This window comes from Penicillium paradoxum, assembly GCF_028828445.1.
Source record: "Penicillium paradoxum strain IBT 22861 chromosome Unknown utg000007l_segment0_segment0, whole genome shotgun sequence".
In the NCBI taxonomy this organism is placed as follows: Eukaryota; Fungi; Ascomycota; class Eurotiomycetes; order Eurotiales; family Aspergillaceae; genus Penicillium; species Penicillium paradoxum.
Genome location: NW_026643185.1, coordinates 937,084 through 950,155, shown reverse-complemented (window position 1 = coordinate 950,155; position 13,072 = coordinate 937,084). Strand labels below are relative to the sequence as shown.

The 13,072-nt window shown below is 49.6% G+C and overlaps 5 protein-coding genes across 5 annotated transcripts; 3 read left to right on the top strand and 2 right to left on the bottom strand.

Moving 5' to 3' along the window:
• Positions 1–125: 125 nt before the first annotated feature.
• On the bottom strand, positions 126–1,153 carry N7457_007936 (urease accessory protein UreG; the record flags this gene model as incomplete). The annotated part of the gene is made up of 3 exons (XM_057178979.1): positions 126–666; positions 780–878; positions 978–1,153. 3 exons carry the CDS (start codon positions 1,151–1,153, stop codon positions 126–128), a joined length of 816 nt encoding a protein of 271 aa, XP_057027365.1.
• Positions 1,154–2,168: 1,015 nt separating this feature from the next.
• On the bottom strand, positions 2,169–4,723 carry N7457_007935 (LIM domain-binding protein; the record flags this gene model as incomplete). The annotated part of the gene is made up of 3 exons (XM_057178978.1): positions 2,169–3,110; positions 3,179–4,323; positions 4,489–4,723. 3 exons carry the CDS (start codon positions 4,721–4,723, stop codon positions 2,169–2,171), a joined length of 2,322 nt encoding a protein of 773 aa, XP_057027364.1.
• Positions 4,724–7,440: 2,717 nt separating this feature from the next.
• Positions 7,441–8,358, top strand: N7457_007934 (uncharacterized protein; the record flags this gene model as incomplete). The annotated part of the gene is made up of 2 exons (XM_057178977.1): positions 7,441–7,500; positions 7,555–8,358. 2 exons carry the CDS (start codon positions 7,441–7,443, stop codon positions 8,356–8,358), a joined length of 864 nt encoding a protein of 287 aa, XP_057027363.1.
• A 456-nt stretch (positions 8,359–8,814) lies between these two features.
• On the top strand, positions 8,815–11,676 carry N7457_007933 (ATP-binding protein; the record flags this gene model as incomplete). The annotated part of the gene is made up of 1 exon (XM_057178976.1): positions 8,815–11,676. One exon carries the CDS (start codon positions 8,815–8,817, stop codon positions 11,674–11,676), a length of 2,862 nt encoding a protein of 953 aa, XP_057027362.1.
• A 524-nt stretch (positions 11,677–12,200) lies between these two features.
• N7457_007932 (actin-binding ADF family protein) lies at positions 12,201–12,891 on the top strand (the record flags this gene model as incomplete). Its single annotated transcript, XM_057178975.1, has 5 exons — positions 12,201–12,206; positions 12,267–12,277; positions 12,336–12,587; positions 12,648–12,696; positions 12,757–12,891. 5 exons carry the CDS (start codon positions 12,201–12,203, stop codon positions 12,889–12,891), a joined length of 453 nt encoding a protein of 150 aa, XP_057027361.1.
• Positions 12,892–13,072: the final 181 nt, after the last annotated feature.

Below are 13,072 nucleotides of genomic sequence, written 5' to 3'. Positions count from 1 at the left end.
GTGTACCATCTACTTTCAACACGACAATGAATATATTGAACTTCATAAATGCATTTCCAATCCAACTCACTTATTTCCAATCTTCCGTTATCCAATCTAAACAAAAACACATGTCTAAAACCCATCTACTCATCCACACTACCAGACCCCCTAACAGCCCCATCCTTCCACCGCTGCAAACTAACCTCATAAGCCCCACTGCCCTTCCAAGCACTAATAATCAAATTAACAATATGATCCATCCCCTTGCCATGCTTAACAACCGCAAAGACCGTCGGACCACCCTCCCGCATCTTCGCAGCATCCCTCTCCATAACACCCAGATCCGCCCCAACAGCCTCCGCAAGATCAATCTTGTTCACGACTAGCAGGTCAGACCCGGTGATTCCCGGCCCACCCTTACGAGGCACCTTATCACCGCCCGCAACGTCAATCACATAGATAATGAAATCCGCCAGCTCGCGCGAGTAATTCGCCGCCAGGTTATCACCCCCGGACTCAATCAGCAGCAGATCCGTCGAGAATTGTTTCTGCAGCTTCTGCAGCGCAAGCAGGTTTGCGCTGATATCTTCGCGCACCGCAGCGTGCGGGCACCCGCCCGTCTCGATGGCGCGGATGCGGGACGGCGCTAGGGCCTTGTGCCGGGTCAGGAATTCGGCGTCTTCTCTGTTTCGTTCGGGATGGTTAGTCTCGAACTTGCAGAGCGTATATAGACATGTATATCAGCCCGATCGCGTCTGATGCGGGGGAGTTTGCGGGGTTGGGAAGATTTCCCTTACTTCGTGAAGATATCGTTCGTCACTGCGGCGATGTTATACTCGTCTCGAAGGGCGCGAGATAGCGCTAGCATCAGGGCTGTTTTGCCGGATCCTACGGGTCTGTGTGCATGAACTCGCATGTTAGTGGCTGGTTATTCATTTATGGGTGGGGATCTGAATACGTATGGGGACGCTGGGCTGGAACAGATGTATACATACCCGCCGATACCAATCGTGAAGGCACGATCCTTCCAGTCCCGGCCCTCGATCAAAGGCATCTCGCGGTTGACGTAGGAGCCAGGGCCATCGAGGATATCGTGTGAGTGGCCGTGGCCGTTGAAGGGATCATCGTGGGTGTGATCGATGCCGGCATCGTGGGAGTGAGAGTGCGCCATTATATATAAATATACAGCAAATTCCAATATCAATGCGATGGAGAGGAAAGTAAAGATGAGGGGCAAGTGTCCTGAGTCCGGTGGGGAACTGATATGATAACAAATGCCGAGCTTGGATTTAATCAGTTGGCCGATGCCGAACGGAGTTCGCCGGTCGGCTTGTTTTTTGAAGATTTCTTCGGTTCTTTTGCAGAGACGCTGATTCGCAGATTTATAGTTGCTGGAGACAGCATCGGTCATACCCGGGAAATTAACAATGTCATTGGCACTTATGCTTCATACATGTTTGATCTTTGTTGTATGGACAGCCCGAGAGGCATATTTCTACGTATCTCCAAGCGTACCAAGTACAATGCATCGGAATGGTTGGAAAGCAGGTGTTTATGGATTCGTCAAACAGCGGCAGAGAGAGAATAAGCCCCGGAGGGAGAGATGTCAAGCCAAATGGAATATGGAACACCCCAATGCACGCAGACGCAGTCCCCAAAGAAAATATAAAAAGAACCGAACGCCATATCAGTCGCCAAACACGGATATCAATAGTTATGTCTGTTCATGAGAAGGAAAAAAAAGAAACAGACAGCGAGGAATGGGCAAAAGCCTGGGCAAAGACCAATCCAAAAATTGTCAAATCCCAGACATGGCAAAAGGACCAGGAAGAAAACCGAACGGAAAACAGATGGTAAACATGCAAAGTCAGACGGTAATCCCGGACCAACTAAGGGAACGCTGAAAGGAGAATAGAGTACATTAAGTCGGAGTTGAGCAGGATTGATGAGACCTGATGCCACTTCCAAGCCAGGTGGGAGGGGCCGCAAGCACCGATTAAATCCCGTCGATTGTGAATTGAGTTGTCATATGCCGAAAGGCAGGATAGATCTTTCAGGGGGGAATAAAAACACCCTAATAAAGGGTTAACAAACACGAAGCGCAATGTGCCTCGCCTAGGTATCCAGTCGTACGCCAGTTCCATGGCCCATGACAAATGTGGAAGGGAAACAAACTTCCAGCATAATTAGGCGGCGCCCTTTTGTCGCTTCTGCACCCGAGGGCTAGCCTTTACTTTCGCTGAGCCCTGCGGAGCGCCGTTAGCCTCGACTCCACCGTCTTCGGATTCCATCTTGACAGTGCTCGCTCGGCGACGTTTGGTGCCACCTACATTTGGACTGTTATTCACGCCGGCGGGAGACGGATGCATTGGCGGTTGCATTCCTGTGGGCCCTGCAAGATTGCTTTGGGCCGGGCTCGCATGTGCTGAACCAGTCAGATGAGGCGAGCCTTGCTGTCCAGGGAGACCAAGATGCGCCATGGCTGGCGAGGCGAATTGGGATGGAGCCCCCATGCTATGTCCTCGGACATTCTGCATGGGTTGCATCCCAGGATTCATGCCCATATTCATATTTGGATTCATACCCGGGTTCATATTCGGGCTCATTCCGGGATTCATACCCGGATTCATGCCCATATTTGGGTTCATGCCCGGGTTCATGTTTGGATTCATTCCGGGATTCATACCCGGGTTCATGCCTGGGTTCATACCTGGATTCATGGGCATGGGGGTTGACGCGAAACCAGGATTATTGGGGTTTTGCACATGGAGACCGCCGACGAGATTTCGCAAAGCATCTGGGGGCGACAGCTGCGGGTTTGTTTGAGAATATTGGAACAACATTTGCATCGTGGCAATTGTCTCAGCTACCTCCATGAAACTCATGACTGCAGTAGGCACGCCCATGGCAGTGACCATAGATTCGGGCAACGCTAATGATGGTGCCGGCTTTGACTGGGCACGTTTTGAGTTCTTTGGAACCTTAGGGCTTTGCTTCTGAGAATCCGCCTCCATGGACAATAATAAAGACCGCGGAATGAACTCATTGTGGCTGATAACATTAAGATCAAGCATCTCCAGTTTGTTGTTCATGTCGAAATGTGCGCGCAGTGTGCCGTTCGTAAAGAGCTATACAGGAAGAAAACGAGGCGTATTAGCAAGGCGGCAGAATAAATGTTATGTAACGGGCGATTTACCTGGCACTCATTCTTGAACCAATAAATGAATGAACATTTGGATGCTTCGACGCAATGACCTCCATTGGGAGATTCCCGCTCACGAGTACCTTCCACCATCATTTGAATTTGATTGATTCCACTGGTGAACTGAGTCAAGTAATACCGTGCCAGTGCAGGAGTCGCAATTTCAAATTGTTTAGAACCACTTGAGTTGTTCCAGACACCCTGCCGCAACACACCGCCGGGGGAATAGAAGCGCTCGACGAACATTTGCCAATATTGAAGATCCTGTGCTTCATTGCGAGACTGAAAGTTGCCAAGATGCTCGGAGTAGGCATGAAGTGCTAGAATTGCGTTGGTCTTTCTTTGCTGTTGCTGTTGCTGCTGCTGTTGCTGCTGCATCATGAGAGCGTTCTGGTGCTGCTGTGCTTTCAGTTGAGCCTCTTGCGGCGTCATCTGTTGATTTGGAACTGGCTGCTGGCCTGGTTGGCCCTGCGCAGTCTGTGGTGGTTGCTGCTGTTGGCCAGCTTGTCCCTGTTGACCTGGCTGCTGAGGTTGCGGTAATTGCTGCGACGGAGGATTAGGGGTTGCTTGGCCTTGTGGTGGGCCCTGCGATTGCTGAGGTTGCGTAGAAGGTGGTTGAGGAGGTTGAGAAGGTTGTGGCGTGCCGCTTCCTGGCGGCGGTCCACCATGCTGCGACTGTGGCGTAGCACTTTGTTCGTGCATATTTGGTGGTTGTGCCGATGCTCGTTGTGGGGTATGCTGGCCTGATTGTCCATTATTTGCCTGTTGTTGAGCGTGTTGGGCTTGCTGGGCCTGCTGGGCCTGCTGCTGTGCTTGCTGAATAGCGTAGAATTGTTGCTGCTGCTGGAGACTTGGCGGCTGGCCATGTTGCATTTGTTGCTGAAGATGCACCATGTTGACTGGTCGCATTCCAGGATTCGCCTGCATTGCAGCCAATTGAGCCGCATTGAGTCCTTGTGTACCATTCGGCATTGACACGGGGAGGCCATGCTGTTGCTGTTGCTGTTGCTGCTGTTGCTGCTGCTGATGATGTTGTTGTTGCTGCTGCTGCTGCTGGTGAAGCATCATTCGTTGCCGCATTAATTGCTGTTGCTGTTGTTGTTGTTGGTGCTGATGTAATAGATGGGGATTGTTTGCGACTATATATTGATCAAGGATGTTAGTATTCGATCGCATACGACGGCTGGGAGAGATCCGGGTACAGTGGGGGAGATTCATCGCCGCAGAGTGCGACGATCGCATGTCCCGTTCGCATAAAACCTCGCAATCTATTCCATCCAGAAAATAAAGGGTTGTATACTAACAATTTTGCTGGAATTGAGGGCCCTGAAGCATATGCGCCTGCGCGGGATTCAGGTGGGACATAGCATGAGCATTTGGGCCGGGGCCACCAGGACCAGCTGTCCCAGCGCCCGGGGGCATGCCACCCATCATCGGGCCCGCTTGGCTAACCTGAGGTCCTCCTGGTGCAGATACACCAGGGTGCATTTGCTGTACCATTCCAGCTCCTGGATGTCCATTTGGGTGTTGCGCAGCCATTGGGTGGCCGGGGGAAACCCATGCTGCGGCATGCCTTGGTGGGCAGGGAACGGCTGCGTCATCATCATTGCTAAGCGACGAAGTCACCACAGATGGGAGACTTCAAAGTGATCTCTCGCGATGTCAAACAGGTGATGTGAGAAACGTGGCGAGGAACGCGACTGGAGTGGAAGACAACAGGCCGCTTTTAGCGTTCGGGGTGGGCCAAGACGTAGCGAGCGACTTGGACCGGTATTCAGCAGACGCGAGATGCTGAAATGTCGATCGGGGGCCTCCTGGCCAAGTCACTCACCCACGCGATGAATCTTTTCTTTCTGAGAAAGAACAGGTGGTGTCAGTGGGGGGTTTGATAAGAGAGAAGATGTCGGGGTGAAGACTAAAAGTGACGGGGCAGGTAGTTAGGGGAGCAACCAGCGTGGAGGGGCTGGGCTCCAAGCGGCATTCAAAATACCATACAGACACCACTCACAAGTATCAAATATTCTCTTAAGGATTCAGATATTAGGGGCTAAAGGTGTTGCGAGCGGCCAAGTCATGAATTAAGGATGATCGCCCGGTGGGAGAGAGGAACTGGGGACGGAGGATCCGGGTCCGTAGGTGGAGGATCTAACCGAGACGACAACGCGATCAATCAAGAGAATAGTAGAAAAAGAGAGAGGGCTACAATAAGATAGGGGATGGTGTAGAGATTTAAAGTATAAGCTCCATCTTCCACACGATATCTCCCTCTGTTGAGGCTTTTTTTCCTTCGCTCCTCTTCTGTTCTGATTCCAATCACGCGCTATCCCCAATGGGGAGGTCACGTGGGCGGTTTCGCGTCCTTTTCTTCACAACTTTTTTTTTTCTTTCCTTCTCTTCATCTTCTTCTTTGTCTTTCATTCTTCCATTCTATGGTGCACGCCTGTGAAGACTAGTCGGATTGTTCATTCCTTCTCTTTTTCACACTCCGGCGTGTATCTCCCTTTTTCTTGGGCATCTGTGAAGCCTACAACAATGGCTACTCACAGCCCTCATTGATAATCTATCTGCATTTGGCTTTATGGCTCTATGCCCGTTGGGGTTCAGATGCTCTCATGATGCTGAGCGCACCTGACTCCCAACGGTAGCATGACGTGATTCCAATAGCAACTTACGATGCTTCGATCTCCCCACTAACCTGATAGGTCAGGTGCGAGCACATAATGCTTAACGTGAGTTTAGATCCTATCCCCCTGCTCCTTGTCTGCATTTGCAATTCCGATCCGTTCAAGGATGACAAAACCTTTTACTTCTTTACCCTCCAAATCGACAATGCGGAGACAATTCGGACCTTCCTTCCCGGTCGGTCTGCTACTTGCCAGTATATCTTGTCTGAGAACACTTCTATTGCAATGCATCTTTATCATGTCTTGTTTTGAGCTTTCGCTAATATCGCTCTCAGTCTAGATTATAAAACACGAATCCTGATACGCAATGCGCTTTTGCTCGTTGTAATGGCCAATTGATCAAGTGATGAAAAATTTTCGGATGTAAACTCACAGACCTGTTCTGAATGCGCAAAACCGTGTAGAGATTTCCGTTGCCTTCCTTCTGATGATCAATTCGCCATTACAATTGTGTGTTACCGGGATACATAGCTGTGGGATACTTCATACTGAATACAAAGAAATTTTTTCTTCAATATCTGTCTCTTTCATCGTCAACATCGTAACGTACATGTAATATATGGAACCAATCTGCTGGCACACCCTGTCATTCACTTCGCACAGCTTGATTGCACCCGATTGAACCTGCCTTTTGAGGCTGTTGGTCTAGTGGAAACTCCCATTGGTCAAATACTCAGTATGGCTCTAATCACAGGTAGGCGAGCTACGAACGCCCAAGTGAAGTGTTTCCGTAGTGCCACATATGTTAACCTAATCTAGGTATTCTCCTCTTGTTGCTAGAGCTATGAGTGTTTTGAGGTCATGTTTCCAAACGAGTCAAAAGAGACAGTACGATGCCCTGTACTTTTTCATATCCAAGTGAGAAGCTTATTAGGTACTTTGGCACTATGACGCCTCTGGCTATCAACAACACAGAGAGTCTAGGATGCAACAGATTTTAGACGGAAGTATCTTGAATTATTTATATACATAGATACCTAGGTCATCAAGTACATGGGTGAACTTACAAGCTCTTAGTTGATTCTGTTCACACTGTCACAAGCCCTGACTCCATCATTATATGTAACCGATTCCACAATCATATAGTACATCACTTGAATCTTACCCGGTCCATGAGCGCGCGAGCCGAAGGCTTGCCTGAGCGTATAATGTCCATGTCTTGCTCGCCATTGCTACATTTTTCAAGATAACCTGTAAGCCGAAGACAAACTATTGATGGCAAAACTCCGATGAGCTCCTGGAAGCCCTTGGCGCAGGAGCCTACGAAGCTGCATTACCAAAGTCCTAAACTTCGAGCCAAATAGAAGTCGAAGCCCTAGGAACCCGGAAAACTGTCCTTCGCACCTAGCTTTTATAGAGGGTTCAATTCGACCAACAAGCCTCCACATGCAGTGGTCGAGGTCCAGCATCTTTCAACCAAGCGACATTATACTGCCAAGACTTGCCCGCGTTAGAACTTGGAACTCATTAGCGCGAGGTTCGTCCTTTTCCTTTAATCCGCGTTACACACTCATTTACCTTGAGATATACTCTTGTTTGGCCAAAAGATTTACCGGCAAGGTAGTTTTCACAATGGAAGACTTGGAGGACGAAGCCCAGTACGGTGCCTTGCCATTTGATTACTATGTGATCGTATGCCCACTCCCTCCCCCACAAGCAGGCTTTATATCAACTAATGATAAACAGGAACATTGGCCCGAGGGAATAAAGGAGAGCCCTCAGAAATGGGAGCAACTAGCCTGGAAATACCAAGAGTTGTCGCTTATCGCTCGATTTGTCTGGCTTCCCACCCGTTTACTATCCTGCGACTTTATACTGATCTTCAATCAGAGCTATCATGATAGAGCACATATGGTCCTTGCTCAGATAAACTCCTCTGGTTTTACAGAGGAGCAGATCGAAATTTTGAATACTCACCAGTCAATCCACGAGCGAAATATTTGCGCAAGTCAAGCAGGTAGCATGCAGACAGTCTGGCTTCGGACTTGCTACGATAAGGACTTAAGCGAAAAATACGAAGACATGAAGGCCGAGGGCACGATCGAGGCTGACATAGGTTCTAATCGGTATCTCGACGATAGTAGCCGCTACGCCTTTGACGATGGGACGCCAGATCATTGGCGCCAGGTCCTCACCCGAGTACCAGGTATCACGGACTTGATGGGTATTGATGAAGAAAGAGGTTTCCTCGAATACCGGTCGTGCCAGAATATTGATGAGGTCCGGGCCCAATGTGAGGAGCTAGAGAATGAGGAAGACAGATCCTTAGCCCTCAAAGAGCTAGAGTTTCAGGTCGTGGTATACCTACTGGACCGCGAGGCTATTGAAACGGGCCTGATCAAGATGCTTTGGCTGGACGAGCACAGCTGCTGTATATGGGATAATCGAATACATCCCGATACTGTGGAATGGCTTGCCGTGGCTTTTCTTGGGGCCACTCGGCTGAGCGAAATGAACAGTTCTGGTCGAGGGTCCTTGATTACCCAATAGATACTATGGACGAGGGTTGTAATGCTGTGCGGTATTTAGGTCCAAGTTAAAGGCGGGCTGAGGAATTTGACTTGAAAGCTCGGGTCCTTTGAAATTGTCAACTTTGTCATTTTGGAGGGTTGTATACCACTGAATATGTAGCATACACATCTGTAGGGGATTTAGGGGCAACAGAGAGGTTCCATCGCCAATGCATATGCGCCCATTTCTTTTATCATCAGATATTGAGTCATCTGGTAAACAGAGAAACCCAATTAACATTTTGGCGATTAGAATATACGAACATCGAGAGGTGAACTCCATTGACGCATTGTAGAAGATATCCAGTCACGTGATTGAGCATTTCTCCTTCGCAGGGACCGATAGGGACGCTACGCCACTCGAGTTGGAGGCATATATCTACTTTCGGCGATATCACATAAAGTTCCGGTGATACTGTCCCGGATGTATTCGTCAATGCAACAGGCCCGGCTGTCCGTTGCACGCCCTTGTCGATTCGTCGCTCGCCGACATTATTCCGCACCGCTATCCGCACGACGATTCCACTTGTCACGAACATGGTTCGCATCACCGTCTCAAGACCCGCACGACGCCGATAACGCCGTGCCAGGAAATGTCGTAGAAGAACCTTCCCTCAAAACCGAAAATACTTCAGACAATGGCCCGCCGGCGTCATCTCCCTCCCCCGAGGCGGCCAAGCCAATCACCAAAACCTACGGGTCTGCTGTACGCAGAGCTATGCGAAACCGAAGATCATCGCAGCAGGCGGCTAAATCAACGGCAACCGTTCCGGCATGGTTTTATGAACACAATATGTTATCCCACGGCCGTGAAGACCGTGCTATTCAATCGCTACAACAGGTCAGGATAGCGAAATCAGGGTTACAACGGGGATTGGAGGAGACTCAGGCCGAGAGTCTGGCGTCCGGAGGAGATTCTGATCCCTCTACATCCACTGAGTCATCGGAATCAAGAGATGAGAATCGGTACACGGTGGCCGAGGAAACATGGGAAGAGCTACGGGCGTCTGTCAAGGCAGGCTTGCGGTTACCAGCTGCAAAATATGCCAAGGAGCCATCGGTGAAGAAATCGCATCTGGCTCTGCACTACCCTGGAAATGATGGCATACCATTCCTAGACGCGGTGGTGAAAAAGCTTGCCCACGAGTTGGGTGCCGATCTGGTAACCCTGAATGCCCAAGACATCGCACAATTGTTCAGCGAGCAAGATCTCGCAGACGTCGGGGTAACATCGCCCATTCGATCCCTCGGCTATGATGTATATAGAACTTCCGTCACGCCCTCATGGTCCGAAATTGAAGACCCCGAGGGAGACGGAGAGGATGACGTGACTGAAATTACTGGTGCCCCCCGAGGTATGCGCGGTGATGTTGGCCCACCTCGATTTATCACAATTGAGAGCAGCAAAGAGGCGGGTGACATCCCCCTCCCCAACTGGCTTGGACTGAAGACTCTCCTGGGAGGGTCGATCAATGGTCAGATAGACGCGGATCCTGGAGTCGGAGCTTCACGAAGTGGTACACGCGCGGAGAATCGATGGATTCAATTAGTGAACGAGCTTCTTGGATCACCTAGTCAACTATCGTTGCCAATTCCCAAAGAGTCAACAGAAAAGGCCGAACCGAACATCAGCAAGTCTTTACCAGCTCGTGATATCATTATGCACATACAGGACTATCGTGACATTCAAAACACCCGAGAGGGTTCGAAATTCATTTCACTCCTGCACAAAGTTATCCAAGACCGGAGAGCGGAAGGATCCAAGATTTTGTTGATCGGAACTACCTCGCAAGAAATTCATCACTCGTCCTCGCAAGATGGTGCTGGTCTTCTGCAAAATGTTCTTGATGACCAATTCTCCAAGACCTTGATCATCACCCCGGCGATGAGCTCGAAGGCCGCAGAAAAGGTATTCATGGAGGACCGAAAGAAGCGCACCATGGATATCAACATCCGTCACCTGCAGAGCATGATTCGGTTCCGACTACACGAACAAGCTTTGCCCGTGAAAGATAATATTCTGAGCGATCGCGCTTGGCCGCTGGAGCCTTCAAGTATCAAGGAATCCGGAATCGAGGACCGCTATTGGTCATATAACCAAGTGCACTGGATCGCGACTCTTGCACTTGGATGCGCAGAAGCTACCGAGCCCCTTGGCTTTGAGCACATCCGACGAGGAATTGAGCTGATGGACAGAAGCGACCGAGTCACCAATGAATGGCTGAAAGAGAAGTCTCCCAAGCAGAAAGACTCAGAGGCTGGGCAAACTCGCGAGCAGCTGATAAGCTCTCTGCGCAAAACCTGCAACACGCACGAGAAGAAGCTGCTTAATGGTGTCGTTGACGCCAAGAGCATCCGCACCACATTTAATGATGTGCATGTGCCTCCCGAGACCATTGATGCCCTGAAGACCCTGACCTCGCTCTCACTCATCCGCCCCGAGGCATTCACATATGGCGTCCTCGCCACCGACAAGATTCCTGGTCTTCTCCTGTATGGACCTCCCGGAACTGGTAAAACGCTCCTCGCCAAAGCAGTAGCCCGTGAAAGCGGCGCAACCGTTCTCGAGGTTAGCGGGTCTGAGGTGTACGACATGTACGTCGGCGAAGGCGAGAAGAACGTGAAAGCGATCTTCACCCTCGCCAAGAAGCTCAGTCCCTGCGTCGTCTTCATCGACGAAGCGGATGCTATCTTCTGCTCCCGCACCGGAGCCAGCAGCCGCACCTCCCATCGCGAACTGATCAACCAGTTCCTGCGCGAGTGGGACGGAATGAACGACCTTTCAGCATTCATCATGGTTGCCACCAACCGACCCTTCGATCTGGACGATGCTGTCCTCCGCCGTCTTCCCCGCCGCCTACTCGTCGATCTGCCGACCGAAGAAGACCGCCACGCAGTCTTGAAGATCCACCTGAAAGAGGAGCAGCTCGACGACGCCGTCGACCTCGCTGAACTAGCCCGACGCACGCCACTGTATTCTGGTTCCGATCTGAAGAACTTATCGGTCGCGGCTGCACTGGCCTGTGTTCGGGAAGAGAACGAGGCAGCAGCCAAGCACACCGGTGACGAGCCGTACAGCTACCCGGAGCGTCGTGTTCTGACGCGTACGCACTTCGAACGGGGAATGGAAGAGATAAGCGCCTCCATCAGTGAAGACATGTCTTCGTTGTCGGCCATTCGGAAGTTCGACGAGCAGTATGGTGACAGGAAAGGTCGTCGCCAAAAAAGCCCTGGCTGGGGATTCATTCCTGGTCCCAGTGGTGAAGCTTCGGTTGATTCCGCACGTGTCCGGACATGATTGTTTTTTAGTCTTGTGTTTTTTGTTTCAAGACCTTGTATACCGGGTTATTTCCTGCGGATTGGAGGAAATTGGGGGTTTCCCTATATGTAATTTTAGCGATATGATAGACCTGTACCATTATTGAAACGTATATACTGCTACCATTTGAGCAGTAGAGTTTGCTCGCTTCTCTCTTTTACTAATTGCATCTTTGTTCCTTCAACCTGCCTAACAGTGTTCAGTTCTTTGTTACCCCCGGTTACTACATAGCTTTAGTCTTCTGTCCCAGCGATTCTTTATTTGGTATAACTGCAGGCAGATATGATTTTTTTCGTAGCGTTGCACTTCTACCAGGCTCCTAGTTTTACCCTCATAAGATATTCTGCCTATTACATATTTTTGTAGAATTCATCAGCCTAGTCAGGCAGCATATAAAGAAACACCTAGAATGAAGGATAAAAAGAGATAAATATACTAGAGTTGCTTCTTATTTTCTGCCATACCTTCTTCTCTTTTAGTTTTGGTAACTGCTAGACTTGAACATGTCGGTATGTACATCCTCCCTAGTATACGCAGATCACCAAGTGCTAACCTCTTACTTTCTGCAGAACCCGTCGGGGTGTGTCTCCAGCCCAAGAAAAAAACGATCATGAAATATTTCAACTAACCTATACCAGTGTCTCTATTGCAGATGAATGCATCGATGCATTCAACGAGCTCCGATCAGGACCTAAAGCCACCAAACCCAATTTCATCATCTACAAGATCTCCGACGATAACCAGCGTATTATAGTCGAGGAATCTTCTACCGAGACTGACTACAAGGTCCTATGCCAGAAACTGACCAGTGCAGTCGACAAAGATGGGAACCTGGCCCCGCGGTATGCCGTCTACGACATGGAGTATGACCTTGGCAGCGAAGGTAAACGGTAAGAGATTCTTTATGTCAATTAGGGCGGAATATTAGATTTCTAACTCTATTTGTGCAGATCCAAGATCGTCTTTATTCATTGGGGCCCTTGTCATGCGCCTCTCAAGGTAAGATTGTCTTCTAGATCGTGTTTGTTCGTGTCACAGAGTGCTGACTTACATTGGCAGCTGTGCATGCTGTATGCTTGTAGTATGGCGCCGTTGAAAAGGGCTATCGCTGTGCAGGCCTCGGTTCATGCAGACAGTCTGGATGAACTTGAATGGACGGTTGTCCTGAAGGAGGTTAGTGGGGGTAAAGCATAGAAGCTGATCGGAGGCGAATCTCTGCGCATATGTGTCACAATAAAGTAGTAGTAGATGAGGCATTTTTGGAGAATGTTGATTATCTTGATTCTTATTTAGTTGTCCTCAAGATTACCCGCATTATCATGTATAGGTACCTAGGTAGCTTCGGTTGGTACCAATGTGCAAATGCCAATATAAA